The sequence below is a fragment of the Bacidia gigantensis genome (assembly GCF_019456465.1).
Source record: "Bacidia gigantensis strain McMullin 20006 chromosome Unknown contig_295, whole genome shotgun sequence".
NCBI classification, from domain to species: domain Eukaryota; kingdom Fungi; phylum Ascomycota; class Lecanoromycetes; order Lecanorales; family Ramalinaceae; genus Bacidia; species Bacidia gigantensis.
In genome coordinates, this window is record NW_025408608.1 from 294796 (window position 1) to 309564 (window position 14769).

At 48.3% G+C, this 14769-nt stretch overlaps 5 protein-coding genes across 5 annotated transcripts; 2 read left to right on the forward strand and 3 right to left on the reverse strand.

Annotated features, from left to right (window-relative positions):
• Positions 1 to 1291: 1291 nt before the first annotated feature.
• On the reverse strand, positions 1292 to 1943 carry KY384_008145 (uncharacterized protein; the record flags this gene model as incomplete). The annotated part of the gene is made up of 3 exons (XM_044816634.1): positions 1292 to 1579; positions 1651 to 1847; positions 1901 to 1943. The coding sequence occupies 3 exons, from the start codon at positions 1941 to 1943 to the stop codon at positions 1292 to 1294; spliced, it is 528 nt and encodes a 175-aa protein (XP_044665999.1).
• A 771-nt stretch (positions 1944 to 2714) lies between these two features.
• KY384_008146 (uncharacterized protein) lies at positions 2715 to 8142 on the forward strand (the record flags this gene model as incomplete). Its single annotated transcript, XM_044816635.1, has 6 exons — positions 2715 to 3311; positions 3387 to 3598; positions 3777 to 5247; positions 5373 to 6104; positions 7180 to 7189; positions 7271 to 8142. The coding sequence occupies 6 exons, from the start codon at positions 2715 to 2717 to the stop codon at positions 8140 to 8142; spliced, it is 3894 nt and encodes a 1297-aa protein (XP_044666000.1).
• A 229-nt stretch (positions 8143 to 8371) lies between these two features.
• On the reverse strand, positions 8372 to 9743 carry KY384_008147 (uncharacterized protein; the record flags this gene model as incomplete). Its single annotated transcript, XM_044816636.1, has 3 exons — positions 8372 to 8400; positions 8502 to 8890; positions 8929 to 9743. The coding sequence occupies 3 exons, from the start codon at positions 9741 to 9743 to the stop codon at positions 8372 to 8374; spliced, it is 1233 nt and encodes a 410-aa protein (XP_044666001.1).
• A 395-nt stretch (positions 9744 to 10138) lies between these two features.
• Positions 10139 to 11018, forward strand: KY384_008148 (uncharacterized protein; the record flags this gene model as incomplete). Its single annotated transcript, XM_044816637.1, has 2 exons — positions 10139 to 10394; positions 10444 to 11018. 2 exons carry the CDS (start codon positions 10139 to 10141, stop codon positions 11016 to 11018), a joined length of 831 nt encoding a protein of 276 aa, XP_044666002.1.
• A 147-nt stretch (positions 11019 to 11165) lies between these two features.
• KY384_008149 (uncharacterized protein) lies at positions 11166 to 12207 on the reverse strand (the record flags this gene model as incomplete). The annotated part of the gene is made up of 3 exons (XM_044816638.1): positions 11166 to 11576; positions 11625 to 11873; positions 11926 to 12207. The coding sequence occupies 3 exons, from the start codon at positions 12205 to 12207 to the stop codon at positions 11166 to 11168; spliced, it is 942 nt and encodes a 313-aa protein (XP_044666003.1).
• Positions 12208 to 14769: the final 2562 nt, after the last annotated feature.

The following is a 14769-nucleotide window of genomic DNA, read 5'->3' on the forward strand; positions in this document are numbered from 1 at the left end:
ATAACACCATGTGTTAGATTGTGCCATCTTTTCCGATCAACGCCTCACGAGGAGACGCTGCCGATTATACAAGATTCGCCGTCGATTATTTTACGACAGATCTTACAGAGACGTCGGCACAGACCAACTATACTTCGCATAGAAGTGTTGTCGTAGACTAAAAGACATTACGTCGGCCACCGACAGAGTGGACCAATATTTGAACCCTCGAGACTCGCATGTTCGTCGTCAGAAGACGAGACTAACGCAAGTCGTTTATTGAGTGACTTGATGTATTTTTGACCATGGAGGATGATCGCAGAAAGAAAGAATCCAAAGGCGGAGGATTTGAATTAAAGGCAAGTGTTGCCTAGACATCCATTTAGGTGATTTGGCAAATTATCTATAAAACCAAAAAGGAGAAATAATGTACAGAAAAGAAAACCAAAAATCAAATTATGTCCAGAACAGAATAAACAAAACGGGTCTCAACCCGGTGCTTTGAAACATTCGACGGCGCAGCTTCGGCTGGTACTGTAACCCCTACCACTTTCAGCGTTGAGTCTCAATTCCTGATCTTAAGACTTGTTTAGAATTATTGAAAACCCTTAAGCAGGGGGAAAAAATATAATCCTTACGAAGATTCCCAACGTCATAAGATAACAGACAGGTCCAGAAAGAGTCTGTCGGTGTGCAGACAACCTAGTTCAGATGTTCGTCGTTCTGAGCCACGTCTTTTCAGGGTATTGACTTCAGTGCGGATCGATTGATCTAAGATCTAGACGGATCAGCCAGCATTCCTGTTGCCGCTCGAAATGGACGCCTTACCTGGCTCAGCTGGGAGCTCTGCCTGAACCACAGCCAGTCTACTAAACCGTGGCCGAGCTGGCTAATCTCTTTCTAAAGGCGATCGAGTTGGGCCTTTAGCCCGCTTATTAAGATGCCCGAACAAAGTACGCTTGGTTTTGCAACAGGCTTTTCTCTTGTGAATGGAAAGTGCAACTGTCTTGCAGCAAGTCACCAGTCAGACATTCAATGGCTCGCTCATGATTGCTTTCGGCATTTTTGAGGAACTAATCTATCATCAGATGTTCTTTGAGGTGCAGATACTCAGCTGTCGTGCTTCCAGTAAGAGAAAAGAACGGAGGAAAATAAGCAAAGATGGCATCTCTTTGCCCGGTAGTGTGTCTATAAGCTTTGCAACGCCGCGCAACCCAGTCTCATGCAAATGACATCATAAAATCGTCTCTCAACCTTGACAAAGAGCTCCTAGCCACGACGCCCTACAGTTTTAAGCCCACCAATGTACATCCTACAATTCGCTCTTCCCACCTTCCTTCAAGGCCTTCACGATATCGCCCTCGAGACTCTCGGGCTTTGTGCTACTGCTCCATCGCCCCTTTACCTTTCCGTCTCTTCCAACAAGCCATTTCTCAAAGTTCCACTTCACCCTCTTCAAACCCATTATGCCTGGTTTTTCGGACTTCAGCCACTCGAATAGAGGTTCAGCGTTGTCACCGTTCACGTCGGTCTTTCCGAGGACAGGGAAGGACACGCCGTAGTTGGTCAGGCAGAAGGATTGAATGGTGTCGTTATCGCCCTGTAAAGGTTGTATTAGTGTGGTGTTCAACCGAGAGAGGACTTGGAGGGAAGCATTGGAGGACGACGTACTGGATCTTGGCTCATGAACTGGTTGCATGGAAATCCCAGTATGACGAATTGATCTTTGAAGTCCCCCTCTTTGCCAACCTTCTTGTAGAGCTTCTCTAGGCCTTCAAACTGTGGCGTGAAGCCACATTTCGAGGCTGTGTTGACTATAAGGACGACTTTGTTGTTGAGGGTGGAGAGATCGTAGGGTGTGCCCTTCTCTAGAGATATAGTCAGTGTATGAAGCTAAGATCTAGCTTCTAGCACTTCGTACTATCTTTGGGTTTGAAATCGTAGAAAGATGTCGCTGATGCCATACTACGCTGATATCGTAGACTCGATTGGGTTGTATTTCGACTGAATGAGGCGGAACTGAAAATGCTTGGAGATCGAACAAGACTTTTTGCGGCTGATGCGATGAGTAAGTGGGACCTCAACATCAAACGGGTTTGGAGAATAATATGTAAGCTCCTTTGCCAAAGGCCGAGGCAGCGCAAACAATCGCCATGTGACGTCATTCCGGCATGGAAGATCTTCCGAGCCGGCGGCAGCGGCAATAGGGGAAAATTGGAAGCCAGAGGCCTGACATTTCCAAACTTTGATGGTGCAGCCAACGCCATGCAGGGGACCTATCAAGGCTCACAGTCACTACAGTACTAGCACCAAAGTCCTATCGAACTCCAGAATATTCCTTTGGTTCAGTCGTGCTTCGTTCTCCACACCGTAAGCAAGGGGATGGAGGGCACTTCATACACAAGTATCCATGGACAGACTTTGCTGCTTTCTTGACCTCAATTAAGCTACACCATATTCTACAAATCCGATTTGCTACAAGAGGATGGCAATGCGTCCCCACCCTCGCCGGATGGCGCGCTTGAAATTGTGGGATGCGCCATAAGCTGTCCCCACAATTCGACTTTCATGCAGGAGGGACGAGGCTCTCTACGTCTCAGCCTTAGACAGAAATCTTCCGATGTCAATGCGTCAAGACGCAAAGAACTCTTTATGGGGAGAAGACGATCTCGTTTTTCAGCTCTTCAAGTTCAATCGAGTGAAATTGAATATTGCACGCGAGTGTCTGAACGAAAATGGCTTCAATCAGTAGATTGACGACAGCTTTGTTTAGTGGAGCTCAGGAGACAACGCTGGCTCTTGCCAACGTGAGCTTCGACTTCTCTATAATCAAGATGGATCCTCCACCAGAATACCAAGCCCTTGGTCAGCATCTTTCTAGGAAGCGTAAACTCGATGCTGAGGACGGCAAAGCTCATATTACCGCTCGTCAATTGGGAGCATTGTTTGCAGACGACCTACCAAGGATTCCTAACCTGAAAGAAGCGTATGGCCGTAGGGCGTCAGACATTGTCCGATGTCCTAAGCTTCAGCCCCTTGGGACAGAACTTACTGGACCTTTAGCCGACTACGTCGGCGCCGACGGAACTTCTATTTGGGCTGCAGCAACATCTGGCAGAGGCGCTATTGAGGCTCATCTCCTTGCATGTCTGCTTGCCAGAATATGGTCCCCTCCAGAAGCTATCACTATTTGGAGTCAACTTGTTGCCGCTAGACAAGCAATCCTGCGGCAAAGGCTCGAGCAGGAACAATTTCATATCAACCTCCTAACTTCGTCCAAGATTGACATCCCACGAGAGAAGTTGGCTGAGTGGGATGCTAGCGCAAGATCAGTAAGTAGATCATGCTAATCCTAGTATGCTACCGCAATCAAATCTGAGGCTCAGTACTAAGTTATTCGCTATCAGTGGTGCCAAGTCGCCGATCTAGCAAAAGAGGCTCAGCAGAAACAACTGCAGCTAATTATTGACAATCTGGATTTTCGTGTCCCTGGGAAGCCTACGTTCTATGATAGCATCATGGACGTGTGGACCAAGTCATTGATTATGATGGAGAATTTAGCCTCCGGTGTAGCGCAAACCGATCCTAGTGGCGAGGCGCTCATGGCGCTGAATGCATGGTAAGCCCACTTTTATAGCTACTTGCTGTCAATTCCGTGGTTTCCCTCGCCTTGTAGACGTGGGCGGGGCGTGAGAAGCACAAACCTGATCATTTACTCGGGTGTGGTCGACTCACTATGCCTGATTAGGCCTTACAAGTTAGCTCTTCCCAAAAGAAGTATGTTGACTAGGACCTAGGCATCTATATCCAGATATGTATGTCGTGGCTGACGGCGCCCCACAATCCGACATACGCCAAAATGATTATCTTGTTCCCCGAGGGGGCCTTCTTACCGTTGGATTACATGAGGGATCTATCAGTGGCCCACCAGGGATTACTTGGTCAATGCCCTTAGCCCATCTCCGGTATTACGGGAACCCTCTTCTCTGTCAGCGTACGCTTCATTCAAGTTCTTCTCGTGTCTCATTTCGCCAGCTTCTGCAGATTGCAATGGGAAGTCTAGCCAGTGAGTGGCACCTCAAAGGCTCAAAGGCAATCAATCTGGCCGAATGCATAGTCGCTTTGCGCAACGAATGCACCAAAAGTTACGACATGCCTACTAATTGGTTACACCTTTTCGCAGAAGAGTCACAGGATTATCTTTCATTGCCAGAAAGCGCCCGCAAAGCCACCGATTACTACATTAATCTTGGCCGACGACGTCCTCACTGGGTTGCAAACAAAGGGAAGCACCCTCTTCCATGTTTTGGTCTGAGTGATCCAGCCTTTTATCTTCCACAAATGAACACTGAGGAACAGGTTCGGGCCTTGAGGAAAATCTCAGCAACCATGATGACTCAAGATGACATGGAGTCTGCGATTATCCGTACAGTCCGACAAGACCTTCAGACAACAGAGTACGCCAGCGTTGCCCCTCAGTATCTCAGACACTCAACAAAAGCTTTCCACCGTCGTTGGATACTCCTACGTGACTTTTTCGAAGGCCATGAGAAGATGCCATACGATTACCACATTTCAACCCATGTTCTAGGCACTGACGCGTCCGCAAATGTCGTGTATGAAGATAAGCTATTTGGTAATCGATCGTCGAATACAACAGACTCGTCGATAAGGCGCTCGATAGAAATCATTGTCGGAGCTGGCGAGCTGTGCGGTTTTCTTTACAATTCTTCGGTTGACGATGCTGACTCGCCGGCCCCAATCTTCCGGTGGGAATCTCCAAAATCCCCACTTCCACCACTAGCTCTGGATGATTTGCATCCTTTTGCCCGCCAAAGTATCAACGAGCGGGACGAGGCCAAGATGCTCAAAGGCTGGCGACTTGGTCAGCTCGCCCACGTCTTTGACAATCAAAACTATGTCTGCATGTTTGGCGATCCTGCCACGTCGGCTGTCTTTATACCTATGTCAAACAACTATCAGGATCAGCTGCCTGTCAAATATGATCTTTCATTCCCAACCGAAAAGGTCGTTGAACAATTACAAGTTGGCTGCTTCGACTCGAAATGGCTACACACGTACCTACGGAACCTGCGCACGTGTAACGATAAGCGCTATAACGACTATTTCAACTCCCTTGAAGCACTCGCTGGGGCAGCTGAAATCTATGAGGTCATGCCTAACGCTGAACTTGAAATTAAGTCTTGGAAAGGCTTGCATTCGTTCTTCTGGTCAAGAGCCCTTTGCAGCAACCAGTTCAAAATGAAAGTCAGTAGCCAATTCTTATGTTATCGCCCTATCCCAAGCCCTTTCTCTGGGCACACGCATCTCAGCACGCCGAGAATGCGGTTTGAACACAATGGAGTCTCACCGTACGCTAACGACCGCTCCAGAGAGAAATTGCGATTGCGTGTGTCAGCTCGTTTGAGACAGGCCACCTAGATCTTGAGCCGGATAAGCTTCGTTCCGTATTCGCCATCTCTTCAGGGAACTCGATATATGCAATTGAGGGAATATTCCAAGATCCATGTCACCATTATCCCCTTCACCGCCTTCGCCACGTTATTGGGAATGTGGGCAAACCTGGTCTAGGATTTCTCACGTCAAGCCAACATTTAGACAGCCCAGAACTTGACCCTGAAGACCTGAAATTTGTAAACACCAATGTTTTCGACGGCAAATACGAAAACAAGTTCACAGCCACCTCGCTCCATCTCTGGCTGACTGGCTACGAGCGACCTCTGGACACGCAGATTTCCGGAGCTCGGGATAAAGAATTTTTCTTTCTGGAGGCAGTAATATCGGCTTGTGAAGGAGGCAAGAAGGTCGCCGACATTGATCTGCTGAAGGTCATTCAAGATATTCAACTTCCCGTTTATCCCGATAATGTAATCCTGCGCCACCCCGAATTGCACTTTCTCCCCAGCAAGTGCACACACGACGATGAGCAAAGACTAGACTCTTCAATATTTGGAGAGCTAATATCGCTCGACAACTGGTTCGAGGTCCTAGACCTGCCCCCAAATTCTGCAATCATCCGAGCAAAAGGCAACTGGCTAGCCAGATTAGCTCTTGCCGCTTTCTGCGTTCAGAAGCAGCTGCATCTGATGGTCTTCTCCGATCATGTATGTTGGGCTTGTGCAAAGGATACTTTAGCGTCGGATCTCCATGACCTTGAGGATCAATTTCTTTTCCTTTGCTGAAATCAGTTTCATCCACCCTTACTCCTTGAAACATGTGACATGATTGTGTTTGTTCAGGTATTGCGCTCTTCTCAAGACCTCATTCGTGCCTGTTTTGGCCATATTCGTTGTTGAGACTCAATAAATCAAGACTTATCGTTTCATTGAATGCGCTATTTCTAAAACATGACCTACATAATGCCCCACTGTGTTGTGACCACTAATGCATCATCTTGTGCGACATTGCGAACTCTGGAGTTCTCTAAACTCGTCGATCCTCATTGTTTCCGACGAATGTCAGGAGTATTGAATGGCAAACGTATCTGACTACAACCATTGGACCCTGGTCAAATGGCAAAGCCTTCCTCAACACGAATCTACGTACCCCACTCTTCACAATCCTGATGGAGTTTGTCAATTTCTATCTTCTTTGGCTACCAGATAGGCATCGCCCCGCATTGAGAGGCCCCAGCAACGACATGAAGGTTCACGTGGCCCTTCAAGGCCAATCAATACTTGGAAGAAAGCAGCTGGCGTAGAGAAACTATGAAACAGCCTCAGGCCTACCAACGCATTTCTATCTTGAATGGCCAAACGCTCTTGTCACCTTGACCAATTATATATAGGGGGTTATTCCTCTGATTTCTTCTCATCCCTCACTGCTTTCTACTCTTGAAGATTGGACTTTGACTTCGCAATCTTTGCTGGCTCGAGACTTTACGACTTCAAATCTATTCAGGAAAAGGGGAAGCCTCTCATGTGCCGTTACTCTACATGCAGACGTAGGGGCTGCGATAATCGCGTGCCGCACCTATGTGACGCAAGGAAAAGTAGCCGCTTAAAAGGGCATTGTGAGGGCTGGGAGACGGTGGAAATCGAAGAGCCAGACTTCGACGAAGGTCATCCTCTATATTGCAAAGCTTGTGAACAAGATCTAAGGCTCGAGGACTTGAATACGAGGCTTGCTACATCCACAATCGGACCTTCCAATGCTTTAACAGCTCCTGACAATCCACAGCTCGAATCCCGTGAGTCTCTTTTACTTACGACGCTCCTTGTAGCCATTTTCAACTCACTCAAGAGACAGAGACCTTGCCTATGATGTACAGTGAAACACATACAGGATTTCTCGATCGCCAACAAGGTATTCTACACCAATTTCATTACGTTCATGATTAATGCTAATGTAGACAAAGGGTTTACACCACCTAGAGCACTTGGTCGAAGAGGGCCTGGACCACTGCTAGAACCGGATGAAGATATTGACCAATTTGGATCGACAGATGAAGATAGAAGAACATCTGATAAACCCAGTCGAAGGCCTACTGGACTAGTGCTAGAATCAGATGAAGATGACGATCTTTCGCTCGAAATAACAGATGATGACCAATCAGCAGATGAGGATCTAGGCACACTTGAGGATGTAGCAACATTCAAGGGTGAGAGGGGCGCCACAGAGGAGGAGATGCAGCCCAAAAAGCCGGATAAAGTGTCGCAAGCGCAAAAGGAACTAAAAGGTGAAAGTAATCCTAAGAAGCGCAAAGCAGCAGGAGGATCGAAGCCCCCTCCAACGCCCAAGGATGAAAAGAAGCGCAAATTGAGGAATAAAGAGCAAAGTGACTACGACAAGACCTATCGTGCCAACCTAACGCCAGACGAGAAGAGAGCTCGATTGGACCAACGCAATAGGGATGATAGAGCGAAACGCCAGAATGAATCGGAAGGAGAAGCGGAACGCAGGCGGGAGAAACGCCGATTGAATGAAAAGAGAATGAGGAAAGAGAAGAAGGAGGAGAGGGAGAAGGAAAAGGAAAAGGAAAAGGAAAAGGAAAAGGAAAAGGAAAAGGAAAAGGAAAAGGAAAAGGAAAAGGAAAAGGAAAAGGAAACGAAGCAGAAAAAGAACAAGAAGAAGGAGCAAGATGAGAAGAGGGAGAAGGAAAAGGGAACGAAGCAGGAAACGAACAAGAAGGGAAGACGCTAGCCCAAAGGAGGTTGAAGGAGCTTTGCCTGTGCTTGCACTAAACCCATGCCATATGCGTGCCAACGAGTCGATAGGTGGAACATAGATTAATACTAATTTGATTTGCCAAATCTCTCCTCTGTACAGCTGATGCAAATATGGCAGACAAAATACCATCTCAAATAATGATCCAAGCATTCAGCGACTATCCATGGATGCCACATCGTAAGACCCAAGCTGGCAAAAATCCTCAGTCCATACTTTCGCCATACGCCTCGCCTGCTAAATCCGAGTATCCATTCGATCCATCCATGAAATAGAGCCTCCCAATAAATCCCCCTCACTTCACGCTCATCTTCTCCAAGAACGCCTTAACATACCTCCCCCCCCTTCCGACCCCGACCCACCATCAATCTCCTCAACCATCCCCAAAGCCTTCCCCTCCAACTCCCTCAATACAGTCCTACAATACTCGAAACTGCCAGTCTTCTCCATATACTTGACCGCATAGCGTTTGACCTCATTATCCGTCGTCTTCTGCTTCAGGATATTGATGAGTTGGAGGTTGTTTGGGTTGGAGCGAATGCTGTGGATGATAGGGAATGAGAATTTCCCTTCTGTGAGGTCTTCGCAGAGGCCTTTCATGTCGGCGTAGGTGGTCGAGGCGAGGTTCATGTAGTCGTCGCGGATTTGGAACAGGAGGCCTATGGTGTTGACGAGGGGGATGTAGTCTCTGTAGAAATGGGTCAGCCTCAAAAGGCCATTGAAGCTAGGAGGTTGAGAGTAGATTGTCAGGGGAGTGCTTACTTCTCACTTTGACTCTCCGCCTGCATGAGAAGTACAGCTAATCTGAACAGCCCGCCGGTCTTGTTGCCCACCATCTCCAGATAGTCTTGCTCGGTCGGACACGTCAGGGTATCTCGCCAGAACAAATCCATGCCTTGACCTCGGTGTAGATTACAAAGCTCGTCTGTATATATCTTAATGACTTTTGGGTTTCCTAGCTTGACAAGTTCTTGTAGGGCAGCGAAGTAGACATAATTCGCCGAATTGATGGTTTGCGCGGTCCCAAAGATCGAGTGCGCAACGGGCACACCTCGGCGAAGCAACGAGAAGTCCTCGACGTCATCGACAAGTAATGAGGCGGTGTGGAGCATTCCAACAACCTTGGTGATGATCCCCAAGGAGGCAGCAGGAACTTTCAGCCAGGCGTTGAAGGCGCCGATCAATTGTTTGCGGATGTCTTTGCCCGGGTGGTCGACCATATAGTCGTAGGGTCCCATGAGAATCTTTTCTTTCTGGAGTGACCAGGTAGTGCCGTGCTTGTGTATTACTGTGGAGGCAGCAGCGTCGAAGCTAAGTTGTTGAGCGGAGGACGGTGTCAATGTCGTTGGGTACTTCGAGTTTTGTTGCGGATTCGTGGATATGACAGCTGGATCCAAATGATTGGTTTCTACACCATTGAGGCTACTGTGACTGCTTGAAGCCATCCAAGATGCTTCAGGAACAGGCTTGAGTGCTGGTCTTGTAGGATTCTCGGTACTTGAGGTATGGGAGTGCCAGCCGGAGGAGCTGCGGCGGGGAGGTATAGCGTTTGGAGATTGGTGTGAAGCCGGAGACATGGCGTTTCTTCACAGAGCTCAGTGAATTAGGCAAGCATTTGCCAATTTGGGTTGGTGCGACGGTTTTCCGTATGGTGACCTATTCACATGCCCAAAAAGTGGCGCACCTTCTCCAACGCTCATTCCCCAAACGCGCCCTATACATCTTCAGTAATCTGAGGAAGGTCTGGATGCGGAGGTCTGGTCGTTCACATGCTGCAGCCTGTTCATCTTCTACGCGACATGAAGTGGGCTGCGCGGCTATCAAGGGACGACGTCAGTGGGGCGGACGAACTGTGGCTGAAGCCTCGGCAATCCCTCTGTTTACATTTTTCCATTTCGGGACTTTTCAACATTACCGTCTTGCGCATTACTCTGGCCAGCATCATTAGAGACAAGCATCTTTACTAGCATAAATGGAGTCTCTGCTGTCTTTGTCGTTTGACTACCTGTCTTCCCACGATGGCATCAAAGTCCGCAAAGGCCTCCGCCAACTGGAAGGTTTACTCGCCCAAATATGCCTTTCCAGATCAAGCAGTGGTCCAGACAGGCGGCATTCGATAGCAGTCACTAGTGATGCGACACAGCAGGAGCGGAAAGAGTTGGGCCAACTGAAGGATGATCCAGCTTTTCGTGAATTTTTCAAATTACAGGAAGGATTTCAGTGGAACGGTTTGTCTTTTGCCCCGGCCAGTGATAGCAATGCTTACACTTGAAGCAGTTGCCATGCGTCTTACAATGACTCTCGAAGGCTTACTTTCGCGATCATCAACTGGCGCGAACGACCTCCTCCTAGTCTCAACTCTCGACCTCCTACAAGGTATCCTACTTATGCATCCTCCGTCTCGCGCTCTCTTCGCCCGTGAGATCTACATGAACCTTCTCCTTGACCTTCTCGACCCATCATCTTGTCCTGCGATTCAGTCATCGACCGTGCTTGTCCTAGTCACCGCGCTGTTGGAAGTTCCGAAGAATGTACGCTGCTTTGAACGAGTCGATGGCTTGCTGGCTATCACAAGCCTGTTCAAGAATGGTAGTACAGGGCGAGAAGTGAAAATGCGGATTGTCGAGTTCTTTTATTTTTATTTGATGCCTGAGACGCCAGTCGGAAATGCAGGTGCCGGGAATGGCTTGCAGAGGACACCAAGCAAGCGGCTTGGGAGCAGCGTTGGAGTACGAGAAGGTGATACGAAGACGATGGAGGAGAAACAAGCATTTCTTGGAAAGTATCTCAACAATGTCGAGGATTTGGTTGAGGATTTGCGAGAAAGCGCATGGGGTACTGTGCTCAATTAGCAAGTCTAGTACTTATAAGGGGATCTTACTCATACATATCCGTGGAGAGGAGCGCATGATGGATGGATGGCATAGCGTTGTTTCAAGCGTAGCATGGCGGAGGCGCTCTCGAAGACAGCACTTTAAATAGATGAGATATGGGAGAGATTATTTCTCGGCGATAAAATAGGTCCTCAATATTCTGTCGCGATGCCTCACGAGATTCGGCCATTTTGCAAGAGCCTCAACAAGCCGTCTTTCTGCCCATTGCATCTTTTCATCCAGCAGTATATTTGAGTATGCGAAGACAGCGGCATCAAATAAGCCAGCTCTTTCCTCATTGAAGAAGTATTGATCGTTCCCTAGGAGCTCAGATATAGCGCTGAAAGCCGACTGTGCTTCTCTATACAAAGCCTCAACGTCAATCACGGATGACTGTTTCAGCAGTTCGGAACGAGCAGTCTGACGAAGTCGTTGGGATAGGCCAAGTCTGAGCAGCATATTGGATGTTGAACCATCGACATAGAGCGGCTGCGCGATGGAGGCGAAATTTTCAGGGCATAGGTAGAGGCTGTGTAGCTGCAGAGATATGAGAAGACATCCTTACTCTTTAGCTCGAAGACTCACGTATGCATTGCGTATCCGATAGTCGAGAAGAGACATATACGCTTCATAACGAAGACTCATATGGTCTGCATTGCCATGCCCATCGTTTGTAGGCGCATTCTCATTGCACCATCTCTGAAGTCGGTTCGAAGGTATGGGAGTGCCGGATATTGAGCGTGAGGGCAGCAGGAATGGAAGCGCCCCGCTTGGAGAGGCATGATTATTTGAAGGCTCAGTGACGAAGTCCACACCTCGAAAACGGAGGTATGCCTGCCCAGAGGTTGTCAAAAATTTCCCAAGCCGGCGAAAAGCGATGCCTTACCTGCCATTTCAAGCAACCTGGGTTATATGATGGCCGACCCTTTCCCGCGTCAAGCTTTGAAATGAAAATGTAGAGTACATTCTTCTCTCTAGAAGCTGTGTAGCTACCAGGTAAAGGATTTGATTCGTACTCAACAAGCGGGAATCTGTCGAACACGCGTTTTATGGGTTGGGGGATCCCCAAGAACTGTGCTCCGTACCCTTGTCGTGCACTTTGAGGGCTAGCAGATGCTTTCGCTGGCTCCTGATCCTTGTCTCGAGAGGACTGATCGACTCCGCTCATTGTCTGGTGAGCGATGGCTAGAACCCCATTTTGAGCAAGAATTTTGATGGGGCGGGCAGAACCACTCTTGGCATTGGCAAGGCTATTTGGGTGGCTGTGCTATCAGCCTCGCTTTCAGATATGCCAGTCAACGATGTGAAGAGACCTACATACTTCCATCTAAAGATCATATAGTAGAGTACATATAATGGCAGTTCTATTGGCGATCATACTTTCAGTGTTATCCAAAAAATCGTTGCTCTACATGATACGAACAGTGACTCGTAAGCAGGAGTTTCAATTCACTAGTCATCGCCTCGCTCAATGCAAGGTGTTCGGCATTGTTTGTAATGAGGGCATATCAGATCATGAATGCGCCCCGTTTTCGAGTCCAGGCGTAGCAAGAGTCGCCCAATATGAATCCAAAGAAAGGCAGGAGCCCAAGAAACCCGAAACCGACTTAAAGTTCGGGCAGTCCCGCTGTGTGGTGTGGCGTACCCGGCTCGCGGTGCGAAAAACTCCTCGGACACCTTCAAAAGTTGCTGCAAGATAACTTCCTAAGATGAAGCTTCAAGCCAAAGCTTTCAGTAGCAAAGTTATAGGTATTATAAATATAAAGTAGTTCTTAGGCAGAAATTTGTTGATGCGACGGCTTGTTCTAGATATATATTCATGCTCTTGGTTTTGGTGGCGTCCGAGGAGTTTTTCCAACCGCGAGCGCGGGTGGCGGTTCCACCGAAACCTAACCTCGGAGGATCAAACAACATCTTTCGATGGTTGCTTTCGATTTCTCCAAAGCCTCACGCCTTAACAATATGTACGTACCCCATTCTTCAGGGTCTGTGATCTTTAATTGTTGCCCCCACTATCTACACCACCAATCCTACATAGAGATTGCTGCCATCGAGTATTTGATGCCTTTGTACTCTTTTCAATATCGATATCCTTCGTCGAGGGATTGAGGCTCCTCTTTCACGCAGCTCGATAGCTTAACATCCTCGTTACATTGTGTCATCATGCCGATCGATGAGTTCCAGCAGCGTTGGGCCTGGTAGGTAACCCCCGGTGAAAGTTCTCAACAATGACTTAACATTCTCATAGCTACAGCTGCATCACTGGCCATAGGGCACAGACGTGTGCACACTTCGATAGATGGATGATCGCAGTGAAAGGGCCCGGCAGGCCCCCCAACACGTGTCCGCACCCAAACCCTGATTTGTGCGATTGTGCCGGACAACGAATGTCCCTCTTGGTAGCCATTCCACTCAGTATGTCCCACATTTTCTCACTCCGCTTGTATGAGAGTTGATATGGATCTAGATCATACGTGCCCCTGTGACCGGGAGAAAGCCGCCAAAGGCATACACTCCTGTCGACAAGGACGGCAATTTTATATGACTAAAGTGGATGGCGAATATCCAGCCAAGGTCCAACCTCAGGTTTCCGAGGAGCTCAAATTACAACATCATCTTGTCAGCGAGGATGTAAAGTATTCATCTTGTAGCCCTCCCGCTATTCTTGGGCTAGTATCTGGGTCAGCCATTCCTCAGCAGTCGACACCTCCAAGCTCGATTCCTCCCCTAGCCTATTCAAGTCAATCGCCCGAAACCCATTTCTCGCCGAGAATGGTCCTCAATGAGCCAACGAATCCGTACCCTGATACGCCAGGATATCAGTCAGTTTCGCCTGGCGGCTTCCCGTCACCGGCAGCGGTCGATCCTTTTACTTTCCATTCACCTCAAAGCTCTTATCGAAATCCGGGTGGTCAGCCGCCGGCACCTATCGTCTCCAATAATCTGGCAAGATACCCAGCTCATCGAGGAGATAATCTCAATTCTACTGGACCCGTTTCGGTAGACCATGTCTGTACTTGCGGTCAAGATTGCGAATGTGTGGCCTGCCCAGTGCATCCGTACAATCCAGTAATGCGACAGACAGTCCAATCTGCCACCGATGTCATAACTCAGCCTCCTCAACCTTCCGTCTTCAACGCCAGCGATCCAGCCGCATGGCGGAATTCCCTTTTGGTGCTTCGATTCATTCTACAGGGAACCTTGAATCCAACCCCTCTGCTAATATGGGCACGTCTGGAGCATGGATGCTCTCCTCACCGGGCCAGTTACCACCCTCTTACGGCGACAACCAATTCAACCCCAGTCAACCTTTCGACCCTACAAGTTCTGCTTTTGGTGATCTTGATCCTACCCTCATCTCTATCCCCCCAGGAGGCTTTGTTGGGATGCCGGATAGCTCAAATTACGACTTCTTTCAATACGATACTTCGATTCAAGGTTTTACAGGAAATCTAAGTAGCTTCTCAGCCCGACCATATAATCATGAAAATGCCAATGACTCGGATGCAGAAACCCACGATCACATTCATCAGTAGCATGAGAACCAAACCTAAGAGGTACCTGCACAATTGTTTTTAGCGATTAGCGGACAGAATGATGGGCGGCCAAATTTTCTCAATGCAGCATTTTAGCTAGCAAATTGTTTGGCGTAACGGTCCGGTAGATAGGGAATAGAGCTCACGTTCGACAGAATCAGGAAACATGAAGGGCCATGCTCGTTTTTACGTGA